Source organism: Apiospora marii (genome assembly GCF_038362585.1).
Source record: "Apiospora marii strain CBS 49790 chromosome Unknown utg000003l_segment0_segment0, whole genome shotgun sequence".
NCBI lineage: Eukaryota > Fungi > Ascomycota > Sordariomycetes > Amphisphaeriales > Apiosporaceae > Apiospora > Apiospora marii.
Window position 1 is genome coordinate 4025121 of NW_027117374.1, and position 21156 is coordinate 4046276.

A 21156-nucleotide genomic window follows, 5' to 3' on the forward strand; every position below is an offset into this window, starting at 1 on the left:
GATTCCATTCTCTTTCCTTGCAATGGCCTTGGTGCCTCATATCTATATCAAAAAGTTTGACGAGGATCTAACTAGCTGTAGATGACGGATCTAGCATAATTGTCGCCTTCCCGATTTCAGTTGGTGATGCACCCGAACCCTCAACCCCTTTTGCTGGATTGTGGTGAGGTGCTTCCTTCTTCGCTAGTTTTCGGTTCATTCTTCGCGATTGCTCTTGACATACGCCGCCCAATCCGTAGGCTCGGCTTTTGACCCGTCAAACCCATCCCCTTCCTTCCACCCGGACGACTGCATCCATGCGGCGCCGAGCGTGCAGAGGTGGCGCATGGTAGGGCGGCCGTGGGGACAGTTCCAGGGCTTGTCGAGCTCGCCCATGTGGCGGACGAGCTTTTCCATCTGGCGGTGGGGGAGGGACTTGCCGATCATGACGCTGCTGCGGCAGGCGCGCATGGCGAACATCTTGCGGACCTTGGAGGGGCGCGGCACCGTCTTCTCCGAGGCGGCCGGGTGGTCGGCCAGGAGGGCGACGAGCTCCTCGAGGTCGGCGAGCGAGAAGGTCGTCTCGCGGCTCAGCGGCAGGCTGTGTAGCTGGCAGCGCGAGCCGACGGGCTGGTAGCCGCTCTCGTCGACGGTCACGACGAAGCCGTTGGCCTCGAGGGCCGAGAGGTTCTCCTTGATGACCTCCTCCTCGATGGCCGTCAGCTCGAGCGTCTTGGGCTGCACGAGCCGCTGGGACTGCACGACAGTGCTGGCCTGAAGCCGTTCGAAGTTGTACTTTTCGTCGGTGGCGTGCTGGTCGATGATGAATAGCTCGTCGTCCGTGGCGGCGGCGGCGGCGGCGGTAGCAGCTTCCGAATCGCCTTGTTCTGGGTCCGCCATGCCCGGGCGCACAGCCAGGATGAAACCCAAGTTGAACTGGCCCACGATCTTCATCTTGCCAAAGTCGGACTTTGAGATGGCCAAGGATAGCTTCTCTTCCGCGTCGGTAGCATGCAGGTTGTCTGTGGGCAATGAAGTATCTTCGCCAGAACTCGAGTCTACCGACATCACCGCTAAACTTCGGAGCCCCGCCTGTATCTGCCCTTCATCCAGACGCATTGTCTGAAGTAGGGAATACGTTGCACCTTTCCGCTTGGCTGCCCCTTTGGCGAAGTTCTGCTGGCGTTTCTCGGTTTCTTCCGAGTTCGTTTGTGCGGCAACTTCTGCAGCATCAATCATATTCTGGACTTTGTTGTCCTCCCTCGTCTTCTTGGCGTCCTCATCTTCATAGTTGCTGCCATTCGATGGACTGGGTGAAGAAGGTGCCTCTTCCTCTTCAAACTCGCCTCCGTCGCTGTTTCCATAAGTGGCCGAGGGGTCTGCCTCGATATCGCTCATGCTCACTTCTTCTTCTTCCTCCTCCTTGGGCTCCAGCGAAGATGGCTGCGGGACCGGATCGTTCGTAGAGCCATTGTCATCCTGATCTTCAACGAACAAACCTTCGCTGGAAGCTCTGCTAGGCGATCGTGATTGCTCCGCACTGTCCGAACCGTCATCCTGGCTCAAGGAGACATCTAGCCCGGGGGTATCTCGCGGTTTTGTTGCACCTGCAGCCGAGAACATCTGTGTCAAACGTCCCTGGAATGACGGGAGCGTACTGTCTTTGCCTCTGGCACTGCGCTTTGATGTCGACTCTTGTGCTTTCTGCTGGTCTAATCGAGGACGTTTGGCCGGCGAGCCAATAATGCTGGTCACAGTCTCGTTGCCAATTGTGATGGTCGCCACCTCTGGCGACCCGCGGTGAAACCGTGATGGGCTGTATGCGTTTGGTCGAGATTGGGGGAGGCGGGAAGGCGTCGGTATACTAGCAATCGGCGGTTCAGATGATTGAATGTGATCATCTCTTTCTTTTGCAACACCATCAGGCCGCCTGTGAACGGTGGTATCATCAGTGCCGTCTGCACTCTCATTTTCCATCTCAATAGATGAAGGGGGCGAGTCATCTGTTGGCTCGGCTGCAGCAACAGTACTTGCTTCTGTTTCAATGGGCCTGCGAACAATCTTCTCTCTTGATCTTGAAGGGCCGAGCTTGACTTGAAGTTCAGGAGACGTGGCAACAGAAGCCGTATCTTCACGACCGGAAGATTCTCTCCTAACCCAACGACTGATAAGACCCAGGCCACGGCCCTTTCCAGGAGTCATGTCTGGCGATCTTGTTCGCTTGTCCAACGTAGAATGTTCCGAGTTGAGGACGCCACGTTCCCCTTGCTCAGCAGTCTCGCCCGTTTCGTTTGAATCCCCACGAACTGAATCGTCCTCGTCATCTTTTGCATCTTCACGCGTCTCCGAGTCCTCCGTCCGGATTTTCTCCGGACCTACCGTGCTTTGGCGATTGAGTGTAAGCTTCTTGAATGGAGTCTGCTTAGTGCCAGCGATCTGCGAGACCGGGACCGAGTACTCCTGCGCTTCGAAAAGCTCGACAAGTGAATCCCTAAGATTGTCGAGCATTCGAGACTGATCATGAAGCATAATGGTCCTCTTGTCTGGACTGACGTTTACATCGTACATGTGGGTATCTAATTGGATGTCGGCAAAAATGAAGGGGGACTGAGAAGAGTTGTATGATTTGTACACCTCGTTGAACACCTTAGCGAACTGTGGCAGTCCACAAGGCCGTCCATTCACGAAGAACATCTGTCGGTCTGGGGTCTGACGCCCTTCTCCATTAGCGGGCCGGGAAACATGACCGACGATATTGATTTCGTGGGTAGTTTGGTGTTCTTGTGTATTATTCCGGCGTTGACTGGGTGCGCAAGTCGGCTGCATCTCCAACTTCAGGTCAAGGGGTATGAGGACAGTCAAAGTCTTGGCACCGAAAACATTGACGATGTTGTCTCGTGTGGTGGCATTGCCTTTCGTTGCGAACAAGACGATTTTCTTGCCCTTGTTCGGTTGCTGCGAGACAGTAAATTTGACACCCTTCAGGATGCAAGCATACTGATTCAGAACACTGATGACTCGGTTCCACTCTCTCTTGATGTTACGTTCCAGCTCGCGGCGTCGTACAGGCAGATTGTTGAAAAGTGCTTGAACTGTGACCGTGGTTCCTTTCTGTGCAGCAACGACCGAAGTGCTCATGAGCTTTCCCGACGTCTCAAACTCCAACCTGGAACCTCTGGGAGCGTCGGCTGCTGAGCACGTAGTTACCGAGAAATTGGACAATGCGCAGAGGGACGATAGGGCCTCTCCTCTGAAGCCAAATGTTTCCAGAGTGGTTAGGTCCTCGTACGTTAACAGCTTAGACGTGTAGTGTTTCAACGCCAAAGTCTCGTAATTCTCCTTGGATATGCCGGAGCCATTGTCCTGCACCTCGATGGCATCAAGCCCCTGGTTCTTGAACCGAATCTCTATAGTGCCTGGAGTCAGCGTGTACTTCGGGAATCAACTCAGGTATGGAGAACTTACCGATGGTGGTAGCCCCGGCGTCCACGCTATTTTCCACCAGTTCCTTAACCACCGAACACAGATCAACTATGACCTGCCCAGACTGGATTTGATGTATCTAGATTACGAATGAGTATGCAATCTGGATCGTGAGCATGGGGCAATCACGTACTGTTCGTGCCTCGATGGGTTTGATGGTCGCCATGGAGTCGTTTTGGCAAGTGATGTCAATTTCCAAAGGTAGTGGATGTTGCGATGTTGAGCGAAGCAAGTATTGGAAGCTATTAGCTACGAAACAAGGCAAGCCACTTGATTTCAAAGGCTTCAGCAAGCTGAAGACTGTCCAACAGTGAGGAGCATGAGGCTCTCTCTTACACACACACTTTAATTTCAGCCTTATTGTAGCAACCTGGAATAGGTGTTTGATATTCGACCTCATTTCAGCCTCGGCGCGTCTTGGTAATTAATTAATTGGCTGACAGGAACGCGCCCCCCCCACGCCCGCCACTGCCTCCACCAAAGCCAACAAGCTAGGCACTAGGCTCCAGCCACATGGTAGACTCCCCCATCCATATGTATTAATTGCAAACATGGTGCTCCCAGGGAACCTTAGGATGCAGGCCATTCATGACCCTCGTTTCTTCGTATCTCTGCAACTAAAGATAATGGGCTTTACTTCGTATGCGAGAAAGCTCACTAGATTGAGTGTTCCACGCCATGGTACGAGAGGCAGACCTCCTCAGAGAAGTTGGCAAATGAAGCAACCCTGATCCATGGATGTTGGCAATCACAATCACTCCGCTGCCTCTTGGTGTAACCCATCAACTTGGATGTGACTTGTAACTTGGTTGTCACCTCATATGCTGGTCAAGATAATTCTGGCCAGCGAGAAGCGCTTGATTGACACCCCCCGGGCAACTTCGGGGCCTTACACGAGTGCGATATGCCCGCCTGATTCGTGCCTATACCAAGGAGACTGACTGGTGGCTGACTTTTTCATGTATGTCGCATTCAAGACTCAACTCAGATTAGCCCGCCTGCCTCGTGTAGTCGCATTGAGAGCTGCATGCATAACAGGGAATGTGCCCAGCTAACACGAAAGGTGCAACGCAATCCCATGCGGGTAGCTCGCTCAGGCAGGCTCGGAATTTTTGCTGCACGAGTCATCTCAGCAACGCGTCGTTTTCTCAAGGCGTTTTTTTTTTTTTTTTTTTTTTTTTTTTTTCTCTTTTAAATCGCCCTTTCTCCATGCTGGAGCTGACGAAGACCATGTCGATCAACGCCTGCATAGCATTCGAATAACATGATTACACGATCTGCTAAGAAGAGGCTCCAATAAACCATTCCAGGTGTAATAACTCGGGTTGGTGCTGTCCAAGTTAGTTAGTCCGGTGTCTGTCAATCAATGTCTCTTCTGTGGTGAGGGAGTAAGTATAATTAAGGAGCACACTACATGCATAATATAAATCGGCACGTCCTTCATTATTATATACTCGGAAGACACTTACAAGTTGCCCGCCGCGTCGCGAAATGTTTCCCTCCCCCACCGGGGCCATATTATTGACTACTGCTTGTGTAGCTCTAAACAGTAAAGGGGGACGGGTCAGAAGTCTATCAGAGCTGATTTATCATCAGAGTCTGTGTGAGCCATGCACATTTGGGAAGCTGCAAAGGTACCAGTCCAACGTTGTTCGCTGCAAGCCGTGAGTTATATTACGTCGCACACGACCCTTTCGAAAGTCCGCCAAGATATTTGCGATAAGCTGGCTGGCTCTCGAATTTACGAGATCTTCATCAAGCTCGTTATTGGCCTGCATGGGATTTCATCAATGGAGAGGGAAACACTCCCCACCCGCTGTTTAAGCCCCCCCAGCAGGCTTGGCCCGCTACTTAGGCTAGGTTGCATACATAGAAGGTCAGGCAGTTTCTTGGAAGTTTGGGGGTTCCCTCTCTACATTTACTCAGGGCTCTCTGGGAAACAAGATATTTGGAGATCGGCAACAGCCTAACCAAAATCTTTTTGAAACACCTGCAATGTCACGAGGTAGAGCGCATGCATGAGATATTAATGGTGGCTAGAGCAAAGTGATGGTGCCAACACCCGGTATGGAGATAACCAGAGAACGGCCACGACATGATGCAAATGAAAAAACGACCCAGGTAATGGCGGCAGTATCGAATATATAGCTGGCAGTTCATGGCATGACATCAAAAACCGAAGGGGCCGGTCCAAAGAGAAGGGTACATGGGTGGGTGGGAGGTGGATCATGATCTTTTGGGGGTGCACACCTACCACCTACCCTTAGCACCCTGTGAGCCTGTGCGCTAGAAGCTCCCTCCCCCGGTCGGTAACCCGCGGAGTGCCCAATGGCTGGATGTTTGCACTCGCACTTACAGTAGGGACGCATCACACTATCTCAAGCTGCATCAATCCGTCCGGCGCCTCCACCAGCCTTCTTGACATCCCATCCGATGATGATCTTGGTCGTCGGCGCTGCCTGAGTAGTCGTATTGCTCCCGCCACATTATCTTGGTTATATCCTCGTTTCTCTCTGCCTCTCGCTTCTTGATTCCTCCCACCCCCGATCGTTGCCAAAATTTAGGCCTGCCACTACGCCGGGTAGTGGAGCTACTGGACACTCGTTGCACTGGAGCACTCGACTCAACCTGGTCTAGGTCCCGTCTTTCTCTCTCAGTCTCGTTCGCTCACTCTCTCGGTCCATCCCTTTAAGATCGGCGCATTTCTAAAACAAGCCATTGCATCTGACTTTGGCCTCGTGGGTTACGCAGACTCGTGTCTCGTCCAACTCCCTAATCCCTAATAACAACATTCCGAACCTTCTCAGGGCAAATTTTTGTCTCACGTTGCAAAACATTCGTTCAACGCTTTTTCGTCCGCCATACACGGCAGCCAACACCCCCGCCGAGTATTTGTGACCTCCTTCCCCACCGAACAAACATCACATTCCACAAACGAGGGCAGCTTCGGTCCGTTCTTTTCGCCCGCGCCCCCCAAGATATCAAGCTGTTGCGGCCTCCTGCGACCCGAGGATTCGGCGGGGTCCCAGTTGTCTGCTTCAATGCAGAGGCGCTCGTCAGCCTCGTCCGAGAGCAGCGCCGATGCTCTGATTGAGACAGCAATCCAACGGTCGCATGGAAAGGAGGAGGTGGACAAGCCGATTGGCTTGGGCAATAGCCCACGGAAGGCGGCGCAGTCAGAACCCAGGGCAAAGGAGACACACGCAAGCTCCAGGGCATCGGCAGCTCGGATACGGCGACCGAGCAGCAATGTGAACTGGAAGCCAGCGCATTCCCGGAATGGATCCGCGACAACAAGGGACACACCGATAAACCCGTCCTTTCCGGCGACGGTATCGACGCAGAAAGATCTGGCCGAAGATGAGCACGAGACAAGCAAGATGACCGATAAGAAGCAATTGGGCCGCCGGGCGTGGTCGCGGAGTCCCTGGGCAACAACTTGGTTGGTATTTCTGACAACCTTAGCTGGCGTCGCTTTACTGGCCTCGATCCTGAGCTCCTCGGTTACACGACAACTCGACCCCAAAGGGTGCCGCATGTCATATATGAACCCCCGTTATATACACCTCAGCGAGTTTGACACGGAGCACACTCGATTCGCAAGCAAGTACTCCTTGTATCTATATCGGGAGGGTGGTGTATATGAGAGCCCCATGGTGAGTACAACCACTAATGAATACGTGTGGCCGTTGTACCCGTCCGCGCTGGTTGCCGGTGAGCTGATCTTTTGCGCATAGGTTTCTGGCATCCCCGTGCTTTTTGTCCCTGGAAATGCAGGCAGCTATAAACAAGTCCGGCCTATTGCGGCGGAAGCTGCCAGATACTTTCATGACGTGTTGCAGCACGATCCGGCACTTGCAGGGTCTGGAGTAAGAAATCTAGATTTCTTCACCGTGGATTTCAACGAGGACTTCTCGGCTTTCCATGGCCAGACTATGTTGGACCAGGCCGAGTATCTCAACGAGGTCATTCGCTACATCCTATCTCTATACTTGGACCCTCGTACTTCGGGCCGTAGAGACCCTAATTCGCCTGACCCAACGTCGGTCATCATCCTTGGCCACTCCATGGGCGGTATAGTAGCTCGCACTATGCTGATCATGCCAAACTATCAGTCAAAGTCGATTAACACGATCGTGACCATGTCGGCACCCCATGCGCGGTCGCCCGTCAGCTTCGACTCCCAACTCGTGAACATCTACGAGGATATCAACAGCTATTGGAGACACGCATACGCACAGAAGTGGGCAAACAATAATCCTCTGTGGCATGTTACTCTCGTATCAATCACCGGGGGTGGCCTGGACACGGTTGTCCCTGCGGATTACGCAAGCGTGGAATCCATTGTCCCGGATACCCACGGCTTCACTGTTTTCACGTCTTCGATTCCGAGAGTATGGTCAAGCATGGATCACGCAGCGATCTTGTGGTGCGACCAATTCCGCAAAGTTATCACGAAGGCATTATACGAGATTGTCGATAATACTCGAGCTTCTCAGACAAAGCCACGTGCTGAGAGGATGCGGGTTTTCAAGAAGTGGCTTCTAAGTGGCATGGAGAGCATTGCCGAGAAGACACTTCCACAGGCCGAGCCAGATATTCTTCTAACATATGGGCATGATTCGAGCCATGTCTTGAGGGAAGGGGAGCGACTGACACTCCGCCAACTCGGTCACTCCGGAAAGGCTATGGCACACCTTATGCCTGTGCCTCCCCTCAGAGATTCCGAAACGGCTCCGTTTCACCCTGCTAACTGACGTCAATCTTGATAGCCCAGGAGAAAACGGAAGGCTGGAAGTGCTGTTTTGTAGCATGATCCCTACGCAATCAGGCCAAAACAGCATGACATTCTCTTCTTACTTGGATTTATCGGGCGAAGAGCATGGCTCGACCAAGTTGGCCTGTAAGAGCTCCGCACCCGATACGGTAATACTCCCTGCATCTACGGGAAGTACAAGCTTGCCCTTCTACCGAGACGGCGAGCAATCAATCTCGCCCTACTCGTATCTGCAATACGACATAGAAGATGTCGCGGACCATGAATTTGTTGCTGTTGTGGATAAAGCTATGCCTGGTTTGCCAGGCTGGGTTGTAGCTGAATTCAGCGATCCAAAATCGTCTATGACAACAAACAACATCAGCTTCCGGCAACTGCTCACTTCTGGAATATATGTGGAAATGCCGTCTGACCAACCAATGGTTACGGAATTTCGGATCCCCTCGATTCGAAGCAGTCTGTTCGCTTATGACCTTCGTATCGATAAAAAGCGATGTGACGGAAGTCGAGAGCTTTTTGCGCCTATGGTCCGGCAATTCATGAGTGAGCCTTACGAATCGAGATTCTTTGTGAATGCTCAAGACGTCAAGGTTAGCTTGCATGGCTTGGCACCATATGTTCCACCGCCTATGAGACCCAGACGGTCCAGCGATGGCATTAGCTTCCAATTCTGGACCGATCCTACCTGCGGGTCGAGTATGACCATATCACTGACAGTGGACCCATTGGGCAGCTTGGGGAAGCTGGTGATGCGCTACCGCACGGTCTTTGCGGCCTTCCCCTTGCTTGTTGTGGCCATGGTTATACGGAAGCAATTCCGGGTTTACGATAGCACTGGGGTCTTTGTCCCCTTTTTGGACAGCTTAGACATGTGCCTACGGCAGTCGCTGCCCCTGCTGTTCCTATCCTTGACGCTTCTCGCCATGGCAACAGGGCCAGTGGACTCATCGAAGCCTGGCAGGTTTTGGCCATGGAAAAACGGCACGGCAGCTATCGATTTCTCGCAGAACGATCTTCTCATCGGGACCTCAGACCCAGTCTTTTGGTTTATGATACCTATGATTGGTCTTGTCTGCGTTGGGGTTTGTACGAGTCTGCATTACATGGCTGTGCTACTCATTTCTGCCTGCCGTGTCATCTACAGGTACATGACAACGCGGCCGGCATGGGTTCGTTACGATGACAAGAGGCGCACTGTCTCGCCCATGTTTGCGCCATCCTCGCCACGAAGACGCTTGGTCATCACCGGTGTCCTCCTCTTCCTCGTTTCGACGTTCATCCCCTATCAATTTGCGTTCGTGGTAGCATGCCTCGTCCAGCTGACCACTTGCGTTCGAGCGCTTCACTTTGCACGCGAAGTCCCTTCGCCAGCCAACTCCAACTTCTACAACTACGTCCACTCTATCTTCCAGCTCATGTTGTGGGTGCTGCCGATCAACCTGCCCACGCTGGTGGTATGGATCCGCAATCTGGCCGTCCAGTGGTTTACGCCGTTCTCGTCACATCATAACGTGCTTTCGATCCTCCCTTTCATTCTGTTAGTCGAGACTTTGACGACTGGCAAGATGGTACCGCGGGTAACAAGTCGCTTTCGACACTTGGCGAGCGTGTTGCTGTTCAGCATCGCGATTTACGCGGCTGTATATGGTGTTTCTCATGCGTACATGTTGCATTACTTGGTCAACCTCGTGGCTGCTTGGCTTGTGGCCGTTCACTCGACATCCGATACCTGGGCTTTGGCCGGGCTTAGTTCTGTATTAGACAGCGACGCTACGGAATTACAGAAGGAGGGCAAGACGCCGTAATGTCTAGTATTTGTTTCTTTGATTACCGTATCTTCTTTCTAGATGAGGGGCCAACACACATCAAGGGATGGCTCACATGTGCACTCCTCCCCCTAAGTCGACTATGATTCCCTTGCCACTCTTGCATACTCCCATGGATGATACCTTGTCTGCTTTTCTACTTCTTCGTTATATAGCATTTGCATGGGGACTCGGTGTTTGGTCATGGGCGGTTATCTATTTGGATTTCATGCCAGCATGGGGTTGGGCTTCAGGATTGCTCGTTTAATCACAACCGTTGGGCGTTCGGAGACTCCATCTGCCATGCTATGCTGATGAGGCCGCCGACTTCCTCCCAGACGGTACCTTTGACTTCAGTGGGGGGTGGGGGACATGTTACATAAGCACGCATCCGGACAGCAGAAATAGACAGGGCAGCATCAGAGATGCTTTTTGCCTTGCCGCCAGTAATCGGTGGGTATGGGAGGTCAGCAAAGCACCGTGTAGACGGTGGAGGCGCGTGATACACCTATAGGGAATTTGTTTGATACACCAACGCGCCTACTAGAGTTGCCCCGAGCCAGTAATCAGCCATAACAACAACATTGGAACGAATCATTCTGTGTGTCCATCGCCCCTGTATCAGAGCAGGTCACGGTCTCCTGTTCGAGCCGAGTGGAAGGATGTCTGGCAAGGCTTAGAAACTTGCATGTACTTGGCGTTCGTAGGCCCAGCCTATCAGCCAGGTGTGTGGTGCATACACGCAGGCAGGTACAGACAAAGGTTGCCAATCGTGCTGACATGTTTTTCCACATGGGGTCGAATGCTGCTTTCTTGGCCTCCCTAACCGTTCGAGCCGCACCTGGCCAATCAACCCTTCAGCCCCGGCTCACTCGACCGCCTAGGATCAAGCCCACCTCCACTCTGCGGTTCGCCTTGTCCATACAATCGAATCAAATCAAAGCACATCCTGCATTTTGGGCCTCCATGAGAAGAACCTCCTCCCGACGTCAGGTTCCGGCCTCCCTGGGGCCTCCGGATTTATGGGTTCTCCGGAGGCCCCCATTTCCTCTACCTCGCCCATCTCTGTAATTGGTAAATCGGTAGGTACAGATATAAATATTATTCCGCGCAGCCCAACTGTGCTTGGCTCCTTCTTTTTCTTCATGAATCTTCGACACATCGGGTTTCCCCCTATCTTTTCCCATTTCTTTTTATCTGGAGCATATCGAGACCTTTGGATATCCAGCCTTTGCGACTAAACATTTGCGAAGTCCATATTGGAAGACACACGGGACAACCTCCGGCAAATCAACCGGGCCCAATACCACAAACCAACAACATATCGATTCAGCCCGAAGTTTTCCTTTCCAAGTCAGTTGGCATATTGACTCAAACGGACTTGTTACTTACAGGATTTTAAGGAGTCATTCTTCACGGCGAGCCCAGGAAGGACTTTTTATCCATAGGGCCTTAGGAAAGCACTTTCAACGGCCGGTTTTTGAGGGACTATCCCCAGGAGCCTCTAAGAAAACCATCTCAGCGTCCAACCCGCCGTTGTGACAGTCGGGAGTTTTCGGATCATATGATTTCTGTACTTTGACGGTCCAGGAGTTGCGAGTTGGCCCTAACAGCAGCCGAGCGTTTTTGCCCCAAGTCCAGCTGTTTGGAATCCTATTTAATGCAGCCGGATAGCCAAGGGAAGGCCAGTCACTCCAGTTTCCGTTTGGTATTCCCGGAGAGCACGCCGAATTTCATATGATTATACTTTTGCAAGCGCAATACCACCAGGCACAAGGGACAGCAAATATCAATTCCACCAAGACCCCACTGGATAAGAGAACCCGTTCTTTAGAGATACTGCCACTCGCGCCCGGATTGGCCTGACTGGAAGGGAATACACGCTCCTGGGCCCGAACCTGGGAAATACTGTCTAGTATCAGCTGGGGTGCACTCCAACTCGGTCAAACCACGTTCTAGGGCTACCTATGCCACAAGCAACTCGAGGAACCTATTCTGTCGGGAGTCACAGCCTCCCTTTGACCCGCAGTGGAAGTTAGTCCGAGCCAATCCTGGATGGGTTCAGACTGTCGAGTCTGTAAAACCCCAGAAACTTGCAAAGTGTGCCAGACACTGCGCATCCCAGGCGCTTTACATTAGCAGTAGGGTGTCTGTTGCTAGCAAATTCGTCCACTGAGATACACCTGGTATTATCCGCTTATTGGTATGTATCCATTCGAAAATTGCGGCCATTGCCCCTATCTGCAACCCCGGTTTTTGGGCGGACGTCGGTTTCTTTGGTTTGAACAGTGCCCTTTCGAGAACGAAGCGGTCTCCTGGTGATCAATTTGCGAGTGCCGAGTGATCCGAGGTCCCTGGTGCGCTTGGCGGAGCTTCACGGAGAATCGACCTGCAGCTATGAATGCCGGCTAACATCTCACCATCCGTACTTATTCAGTCGTGGACCCCGTGAGAGCCATTGAGCCATCCTCTTTGACTATGGGCTCCGAGAATTTCTCAGGCATGTTCAATGGAATGGACTGGACTATGGACCGACACATGAATTATACGCACTCCAGTCCAACCAGCAGTGCTGAAAGGTACCCCGAGATCCTCTCTAAAAAGCAGGGCTGGGTATTAACGAAAGTGGTAGCGCTGGGAATGGCCCACATGTGTTCGCCCCTTGTTCTTTCGATGAAGATATCGCGACAGACTGGGAAGGCCACGGTTTCAACAACCTTGGGGCACCTAGCCCCATCGGAAACTACGAGAATGGACGTGGATGGATGCCGGCAGACAGCCACAGCCCGTCCAATGTGCAAGCGACATTCCCCTGTCCCAACTGCCGCACTCATATCAAACTGAACATGGCCCCCGATACTGATCCTACTCCCCTCACCGGTGGAGGTACGTTTAAGAACACAGCCCTCGACCCCCGGCAATACCAGCGATGGTCAAACTCGCTTAGTGACCCAATCGCAACCATCGCCCCCGGTACTACCATGAGCATGCCTCCAGCCTCAGTCCAACCTGCTGCCGTGGTGGGAGGAGGGTATGGCCTACAAGGCGCCTTTCATCGCCAGCAACAGCCAACAGTTGCTCAACCAGTGCCTCCTAGGAACACGAGAGGGGCAACCACCGGTACCGGGTCCATTCTCACATACGACAGCAGCAGCAGGAGGACCAGCACAGCCAACCCGAACTCGCCAAGTTCCTATTGCGATTCTTCCTCGGACCAAAGTAGCCCGAACGAGGGCAACAGCAATAACAACAAGCGCAAACGTTTAGAAGATAAGGAGAAACCTGATAGGTATGTCCCTTCTCTCGGTATATGCATGAGTAGCACCACCCAAGCACCGACGTTCTCCCACCAAATCCCAATGCCTTCGCTGACACCTGCTGTTGTATGGGCACAATCAGGGGTAGGAAGTCTTCCTCGTCCGCCCATATCAGATACGTATGTACCGTCGATGAATGTAATAAGACTTTCGGCTCCAAAAAGGAGTGTGAGAGGCACCAGAAGGAATCCCGGGCTCACCCACAACTGTACACGGAAAAATATTTCTGTGAAGAGAAACGCTGTCCGAAGCATCGCGAACCGTTTACCCGCAAGGATAATCTCGAGAGGCATAATAAGGCTATGCATGGAGACTATTCTTGATTTCCCTACCCCTTTTCTTTTCTCGCCCCTTGGGGAATTAGCAGCTAGTGGCATCCGTCTGATACTCTTCCTCTGGCCTAATAGTAATACCTCTAATTCAAAATCACTGGCAGGACACGACTGTGTTGAGGACGATTGAAGCTTGCACGGCCAATTAACGTGAACATGTAGAGAAGAGTACTCGGCCTATCTATACGTATTTCTTGTTCTCCCCTCCTCTTTCTATCATTTTTGTCCCTTTCTTCGTTTTATCGTATCGTATGATTCCCTTGCCTTGCCGACTAGTCTAATGGATAAACACCGAACGCCTCAACACAACAGTATAAATCCGAGCCAAATTAACCATATTATCATTCCCGTCAGGCACCCTGTTTTGTGCCTCCAGGCCAAGCTTATATCCCCTCCCGAACACAACATCAGTCCCGTCTTTCATATCACGTCTCCTTGCGACGATTCGCCTCCATTGGCGGCTCCAATTCGAAAAACCCTGTGGCATGCAACTCGTGCCGTACCTGGCTTGGCATCACACCGTTCGTGCTAAGGTAGCTTGCCATGTCCAGCATGAATCGCTTGGGCCCGCAAATGTAATACTCGGTCGACTTGTTGCCAAAGTACAAGTCCTCGGGTTTGAGCCATTCAAGGTAGTAGCCGAACCCGTCGCTATCTGTAGATTCGGCCAGATCCTGCATACCGAACCCCGTATTGAAGAAGGTGGTCTTAAGCCTGGGGTTGGACTTGGCCAGCTTCTTGACGTGTTCTTCGAAGGGAATGGTGTTCTGAGAGCCCTGGATCCATGATACGGGCCGCTCAAGCTGCTTCTCGCTAATGGTGTTTAGCATGGACAACAATGGTGTCACCCCGTTGCCCGCCGATATCAGGACAAGCGGCATGGAACCATGGTCCGGAGAAGTGTTGAGGTGGAATTCGCCGACTGGGTGTGTGAGCTCGAGGACATCGCCCACTTGCATCTGGTCTAGCATCAGGTTCGAGACGATTCCTTGCGGCCTGGAACAGTGGTCTTGGCCACTGCCAAAGTAGTGTCCCTTCGTTGTGCTGGCAACAGCGGTAGAAAAGGAAGAGCCACGGCTATGGCCACTGATGCCCGAATTGAGCGATCCTGCGGGAGATTCTGCATCGCAATACGCACAGGCATCGTCGCGCGCCAGGAGTCGCTTCACCGTAATGCGGAAGGAGTCTGACCTGGGAGCGTCACTCAGCGAGTACTGTCGAGACTGGAGGTATCCCGAGCCAGGCACGCGAAGTCGAATTGACACGTACTGGCCCGGCAGGAAATCGGCCAATGGCGTACCGTCCAGGGGCTTGAGCCGGAAAGAGATAATGTCGTTGTCGGGGGTCTCGGGGGTTTTGCCGCTGATGTAGAACTTCCGCCACCCGGTCCACATGCCAAAACTCTTGTAGAGCTGCACCTCGCGGCTCATCAGCATGTTGGCCATTATCCAATACGCTTTGGTCCACGCCACCCGGACTTCCTCCGTCATGGCCGTCCCCAGCACGGCGGCGAGTGCGCGCATCAGGTATTTGCCGACAATCTCGTACTGGTCGGGTTGGATGCCCAGACTCACGTGCTTGTTGGCCACGCGCTCCAGCTTTGTACCCAGCTCGCTCAGGTGACTAACGTTGGCGGCGAAGGACAAGATGAGCGACGTCAAGGCCCGGGGCTGCATGCCAGACCTCATGTGGACGCTGTTGAAGTAGTCATTGAGCTCTGGGTGATCCTTGAGCATCGTCTTGTAGAAGACGGTCGCGATGTGTTCTCCATGCTCCTTCAAGATGGGCACAGTGCCCTTGACGAGCTTGGCTTGCTGATAGGAGAGCGCCATGAGGGTGACTTTCTCTTCTCTGGATGGTGTGTACCTCTTTCCTCTCGTCTCTATAAATTTCTATACTTCTCTCTTTCTCCTGGTCTCTTTTTGCCGCGCGGAGGTCTCGTGATGAATGACGGGGTCAGTAGAGACGGACACACACGGTGAAGATGAGAGACAGTTGGTGGTGCATGGGACAAGAGGGGTCGATATTGGCTGTCGCTGTTGTAGATGAAGTAGTAGTGGTTGTGGAAAGGAGCAGGAAAAACAAGACGAAGATTCGGGCAGTCTTTACACTTGCTCAGACTTGTTGCTGTCACCCAAAACCAGACGAGGATTGGGGCTCGAGTAAGCCGAGCATGATACACCCGGGGCAGGTTGGCACTTGGTGATCTAGAAGTCGTGGAAGGTCCCACCGGACCACAAAAGTGATGTATCAGTTACCTTTGGGCAGGAGCTGAGGCCCCGATGTGATCGGTCAGGCAGTCTGTAGCAGAAAATTGTATACGAGACAATCCATGGAATATGACATAGGCCATGGCAGAGACAAAATCTTGTTGCGGTCGCGTGATTCCGAACGCCCATCCAAGTCATCCATGAAACAGAAGTTGCATAGGGCCCTGGGTACCCGCAAGGATGGATAGGGAGCAAACGGTGGCACGGTGGCAGGCACGCAGGGTGGTACTGCTAGACTGCTAGGCCGTAGAACTCCGGCGCCGTAAGGTGTGCAATGCAGGAGGTGCAGGTGGCTTCGGGACCTTTCATCAAATGTGGTATCTAGGGTGTGCAGTTGTGGGCGGCACCGGCCCACGCAATTGTTGGGATGTTATTGGCGCCATTGGGACGAGACTGGCCGCGTGCCTTTACTAATAACCTGTCTTGGAGGGGAGGGGAGGGGGGTGATGCAATATCTACGGTAAAAATAGGAATTGACGAAATGAATGAATGTTCGGGACTTGCAGGCTGGCTCGCTGGCTATGGGGATTTGGTTGGGGGTGGTTCAAGTTACCAGTGATCTTCAATCCAAAATCGCCAGCCCGGTAAGGCTTGTTGGTCGGTCCCCTCATCCCCCAGATCCCACCCATGAAATCGATAGCAGTCACCTATTATTGAGGGCCTCAGGGCCTTGACCTTCCACCTTCTTCCCCGCCATGCTAATAATAAGACTTGGCTGATTGTCAACTGTGTGTGGCCGGCCACTGCAGATCCCCGACGAGAGCGACTGGGAGAGCCTTGGAGGGCGAACGGACAGTCTGACTCCTCGCCCTCTTGCTCCGTTTGCCGAGTTGGGAAAAGAAGAAAGTTTCGGAAGGCGCAGTCCACCCGCCCAAGGCCGGAGGCTCGCATGGTATTGACACAAGCTGGGCAAGACCTCGAACGAGTTCTGGTTGGAAATGGCGCCATTATCAGACGATGGATGGATCAGTCGTCTCCACAAGGCATGCGAGTCGGGGCCTGCGAACTCTGTGCTTTTCCGGTCGGCTGATCCACCCGCCACCAAAGAAACCCCGGTCACTCCAGGCCCCATTCTGTAGCACATGGAAGACAGAAAAGCAAAATATGTAGCGAGTCTTTCTCCGGAATATCGAGTTGGGCCATGGGCCAAGACAGTCCGGGGTAGCCGCGGGCCGATGCATAAGGTTTTCTGGAAGCAAGCAGCACACAGCAACTCTATCGAATCGGATCCCGTAGACGTTTTCGTCCCTCGTCTGCTACAACGCCATGAGTCTTAAGTAAGCCACAAAACATGCACTTGTTCTATCGTTAATCGACACAAGACAGCGCGCCCCCGCCGCTTGAAGGAAAGATCTGTAGATGGGACAGGTCATGGCGCATGCTGCTGTGCTACCCTCGCTTGGCATTACCTCACCCGGCACCTGGGCGCCAACCTCATCTTGCTGCTGAATACGACAGACCCCATCCTAGAACCTAGAGCGTTGGAGCTGCTCATCTCGCCTGATGCGTACCTGATGAAAAAAGAAAGATAAATCCCCGAGGGCAGGCAGATCGGCGACGACTAGCCATGTTGGGCGCAGGTTGCGATCACATCTTTACATATAATCTCAACTCTATTGGAATCTACAACATGTGAATGTCTTCTAGATGGCTGTTTATGCAACAACGCCACTCGCTTCAGCCTCCTTTTTAGCTTCATCGGCCGGAGCCCCATCTTGATTGGCGTGAATCTCGGCCAGAGTCTTCTCGATCGCAGAAAGAAACCTCGTGACTTCGTCTTCGGTGCCCACTGTGATCCGGAGGCACCCGAGACAACCATGCTCCTTACCCCGGAATCGCACCACGACGCCCTTGTTCTCCGCTAGCGTTTCGTACACTGCGAGCGCCGTGACGTTGTCTGCTTCACCCTTCCTATTGAGTATCTCGTACAGCAGGAAGTTGCTCTCGGTGCCTCCCCGCAGCCGACCGACACCCCTGATCTTGGGAAGCTCCTGGATCAGTCTGTTGCGTTGTGCCACAATCTTCTCCAGGTTGCCCCGCATCGTCGCTACACCCTCGGCCGAGACGGCGTACGATGCCAGCGCGCTGGTCGGGCTCGAGATGTTGTAGGGCGCCTTGAGGCTGTTGAGCAGCCGCGCGACGGGCGCCGAGGCAAAGGCCGCTCCCAGCCGGATGCCCGCCAGACCAAAAGCTTTGGACAGAGTCTGCAGAACTACCAGGTTAGGCCACTCGGTAACCCACTCGGCCATGGATGTACCATCGGGCGAGAAGTCGATATAGGCTTCGTCGAGCACAACCACGCCGTTCCACGTTGGGTGCTCGAGGATCCGTTTGACGTCTTCCTTGGCCAGGAGGGAGCCTGTGGGGTTACCTGGCGAGCAGAAATAAACCAGCTTGATGTCCTTCTCGTTGGAAAGCGCGGAGCTCACCGCGTCGACGTCGATGCCGAACGTCGGCGCGGGGAGCAGTGGCACCTTGACAAGGCCCACATCATTGACCTGGGCCGATACCGAGTACATGCCGTATGTCGGCGGGCAGACCAGGATGCGATCGCGGGACGGAACGCAGAAGCAGCGGAGCAGGCCGTCGATGGCTTCATCGCTCCCCACACCCACGAAAAGGTTTTCCGGGGTGATGGTCTTGGGCGTGTGGTGGTGGGTGTTGCGCAGATTGCACAACAGCTGTTTCAGGTCATGCTGGTGAGGATCCGGGTATCTGTGCAAGCCCAAGAGATCTATTTCTGGTCCCTTGGTGCCGGCGGCTGAGGAGGATGCCTTTTCGACTGCCGCTTTAGGCAATGAGGGGCCATAGGCATTCTCGTTTGCGTCCAGCAAGACATTTGTGCCATCATCTTTGTAGTCACTAGGGTAAGCCAACAAGTCAGCTGTCACTGCTACGCCCAGCAGTTCATGAGGTTGAGCCCCTAAAAGAGGCGTTGGTCCTAACGTACTCTCTGGCGCATCGGTATGGTTCAAGCGCCAGGATGTTGGCCCTGGCGCAGGTTTGCAGGTTGAAAGGCGACATGATGCTATATCTGATTTGTTTTGTTTACCGGGTTCAACCAGAAGCTAGATGTCCACGGCTTATAAGTGCTTCTGAAACCAGATTCGTGACTGCTTCCCGGGTTTCCTGACTCACGTGTGTGTTCCGATGATACCCCTACAAGTACAATTCTGGTGGGAGTCACTCATGAACTGCAATGGCGAATGGAGGCTGGAGAGAGCAGCAAGTGTACTGTCAAAAACACTGGGGCCCACTTTGCCTGGGCGTCCGACGCCGGCATTGGGGCTCAGGTACTTTGCATTTTAGCTCGCTAACTCTCGCCCTTCAGCTATAGTGACTCTTACAACTAACAAAAAAAGTAATCATGGGAAATTTGAATTTCTAAATCAGAACAGTGAAGACAATCTCTCTGATAGGTATTGAAGTTAGCTGGTTGTGCTATAATTAGTAAATAACGAGTAGGTACCTGCGTGTTAGTACCTGGTGGAAATTTTATTTTTAACCCTACCCACCTGCATCTTCTTGGACGAATTGGAGAGGAGGTGGTTTTCAGGACGAGTAAATACGTCAGCCCTTCCTTGTCAACTTATAGTGAGGGAAGTTGAAATCACGGAGACGAATTTAATTCTGGTTTCCTATCAAGACTTGCGCGGCACAGAAAGTACGGCAGACAAATCGGACGGGGAAACATGCATATTGAGGAAATCACAGACGAGCTGGCCGCCAAGCTGCAAGTCTCCTCCGACTCGCAACAAGATGGTCTGAAGGATAAAAGTGACAATGGAGAGCCTGTCGCGGCCGGGCCGGAGCTCTCGCCGGGTCGCGCCATGACCCACCGGAAGACAGTCGACGAGGTGGTCGCCGAGCTCAAACAGTCTCCCTTCTTCATGACGGACCTGGAGGAGAACGACGAGACGGAGGCGCTCAAGGCGATGGCCTACGAAGGGTCGCCGCTGGAAGTGGCCACGGACTTCAAGAACAAGGGCAACGAGTGCTTCAAGGTCAAGGGCTGGTGGGATGCCAAAGAGTTCTACACCAAGGCTATCCAGGTCCTCGCGGTCGAGGAGCGGAAACGCGCCGCCGCCGCGAAAGGGGAGGCCTTACCCGATGCGCCGCCGACTACGACGAGCGTCGCCGAGGAGGAAAAGGGGGAAGTTGTAGGGGAGGAGGAGATCCAGGAGCAGCGCAAGGTCCTCGAGGCCTCGTACGTCAACCGCGCCGCCTGCCAGCTCGAGCTCAAGAACTACCGCAGCTGCTGGCTCGACTGCGCGGGCGCGCTGCGCCTGAACCCGCGCAACGTCAAGGCCTTCTACCGGTCGGCGCGGGCGCTGCTGGCCGTGGACCGCATCGCCGAGGCGGACGACGCGTGCGCGCGGGGCCTGGCGCTGGACGAGCAGAACGCGGCGCTGCGGGCCGTGGCGCGCGACATCCTCAAGCGCAACGAGCTGGTGACGGCCAAGCAGCGCAAGGACGACGAGCGCGCCGCCCGCGAGAAGCGGCGCGAGGCCCTGCTCAAGGCGGCGCTGCAGGCGCGCAACATCACGACCCGCTCGACGGAGAAGCCGCCCGAGATGGAGGGCGCCAAGGTCCAGCTCGTGCCGGATCCGGACGACCCCCGCAGCGCCGTCAGCTTCCCGGCTCTCCTCTTGTACCCGGCCGACTACGAGACCGACTTCATCAAAGCCTTCAACGAGACCGAGACCCTCGCGGACCATCTCGGCTACGTTTTCCCGCTGCCGTGGGACCAGAAGGGAGAATACACGCTGGCCAACGTGGAATGCTACATGGACACCATTTCAGGGGGCATCATCAAAGTCGGCAAGAAAGTCTCGCTCCTCAAGCTCCTATCTTCAAACAACGTGGAGGTGATCGATCAAGTAGTGCGCTTGTTCGTGTTGCCCAAGGCGAAGGCCGAGGGCTGGCTGAAGAGCTACAAGGAAGAAAAAGCTAAGCGGATGGGTCGCTGATGGAAGTATCACCGAACCAATCTAAGGCATAGAAATAAGAGCAAAATAAAAAGAATTGAGCACATGATCTACAGTTTGTGACGGTAGTGATGATGAAGACAAGTTATGATATTACAAGTTAGATTATCATTTCGACGACATGCTTTTTGATCCCTACCACAATGGTGGAAATGCAAACCAATGTTTGTTTGCCCTTGAACAGACACAGAACCATCCCCAGATA

General features: G+C 53.4%; 6 protein-coding genes across 6 annotated transcripts; 3 read left to right on the plus strand and 3 right to left on the minus strand.

Annotated features, from left to right (window-relative positions):
- Positions 1-195: 195 nt before the first annotated feature.
- PG985_004802 (uncharacterized protein) lies at positions 196-3628 on the minus strand (the record flags this gene model as incomplete). Its single annotated transcript, XM_066824571.1, has 3 exons — positions 196-3386; positions 3445-3541; positions 3596-3628. The coding sequence occupies 3 exons, from the start codon at positions 3626-3628 to the stop codon at positions 196-198; spliced, it is 3321 nt and encodes a 1106-aa protein (XP_066687731.1).
- Positions 3629-6503: 2875 nt separating this feature from the next.
- PG985_004803 (Gpi inositol-deacylase) lies at positions 6504-10044 on the plus strand (the record flags this gene model as incomplete). The annotated part of the gene is given in 3 exon segments (XM_066824572.1): positions 6504-7118; positions 7200-8168; positions 8185-10044. 3 exon segments carry the CDS (start codon positions 6504-6506, stop codon positions 10042-10044), a joined length of 3444 nt encoding a protein of 1147 aa, XP_066687732.1.
- Positions 10045-12522: 2478 nt separating this feature from the next.
- On the plus strand, positions 12523-13823 carry PG985_004804 (uncharacterized protein; the record flags this gene model as incomplete). Its single annotated transcript, XM_066824573.1, has 3 exons — positions 12523-12623; positions 12671-13333; positions 13769-13823. 3 exons carry the CDS (start codon positions 12523-12525, stop codon positions 13821-13823), a joined length of 819 nt encoding a protein of 272 aa, XP_066687733.1.
- Positions 13824-14118: 295 nt separating this feature from the next.
- PG985_004805 (nitric oxide dioxygenase) lies at positions 14119-15525 on the minus strand (the record flags this gene model as incomplete). Its single annotated transcript, XM_066824574.1, has 1 exon — positions 14119-15525. One exon carries the CDS (start codon positions 15523-15525, stop codon positions 14119-14121), a length of 1407 nt encoding a protein of 468 aa, XP_066687734.1.
- Positions 15526-17618: 2093 nt separating this feature from the next.
- PG985_004806 (Histidinol-phosphate aminotransferase) lies at positions 17619-18987 on the minus strand (the record flags this gene model as incomplete). Its single annotated transcript, XM_066824575.1, has 2 exons — positions 17619-18825; positions 18914-18987. The coding sequence occupies 2 exons, from the start codon at positions 18985-18987 to the stop codon at positions 17619-17621; spliced, it is 1281 nt and encodes a 426-aa protein (XP_066687735.1).
- A 668-nt stretch (positions 18988-19655) lies between these two features.
- PG985_004807 (tpr repeat protein) lies at positions 19656-20933 on the plus strand (the record flags this gene model as incomplete). The annotated part of the gene is made up of 1 exon (XM_066824576.1): positions 19656-20933. The coding sequence occupies one exon, from the start codon at positions 19656-19658 to the stop codon at positions 20931-20933; it is 1278 nt and encodes a 425-aa protein (XP_066687736.1).
- Between the last annotated feature and the right edge of the window lie 223 nt (positions 20934-21156).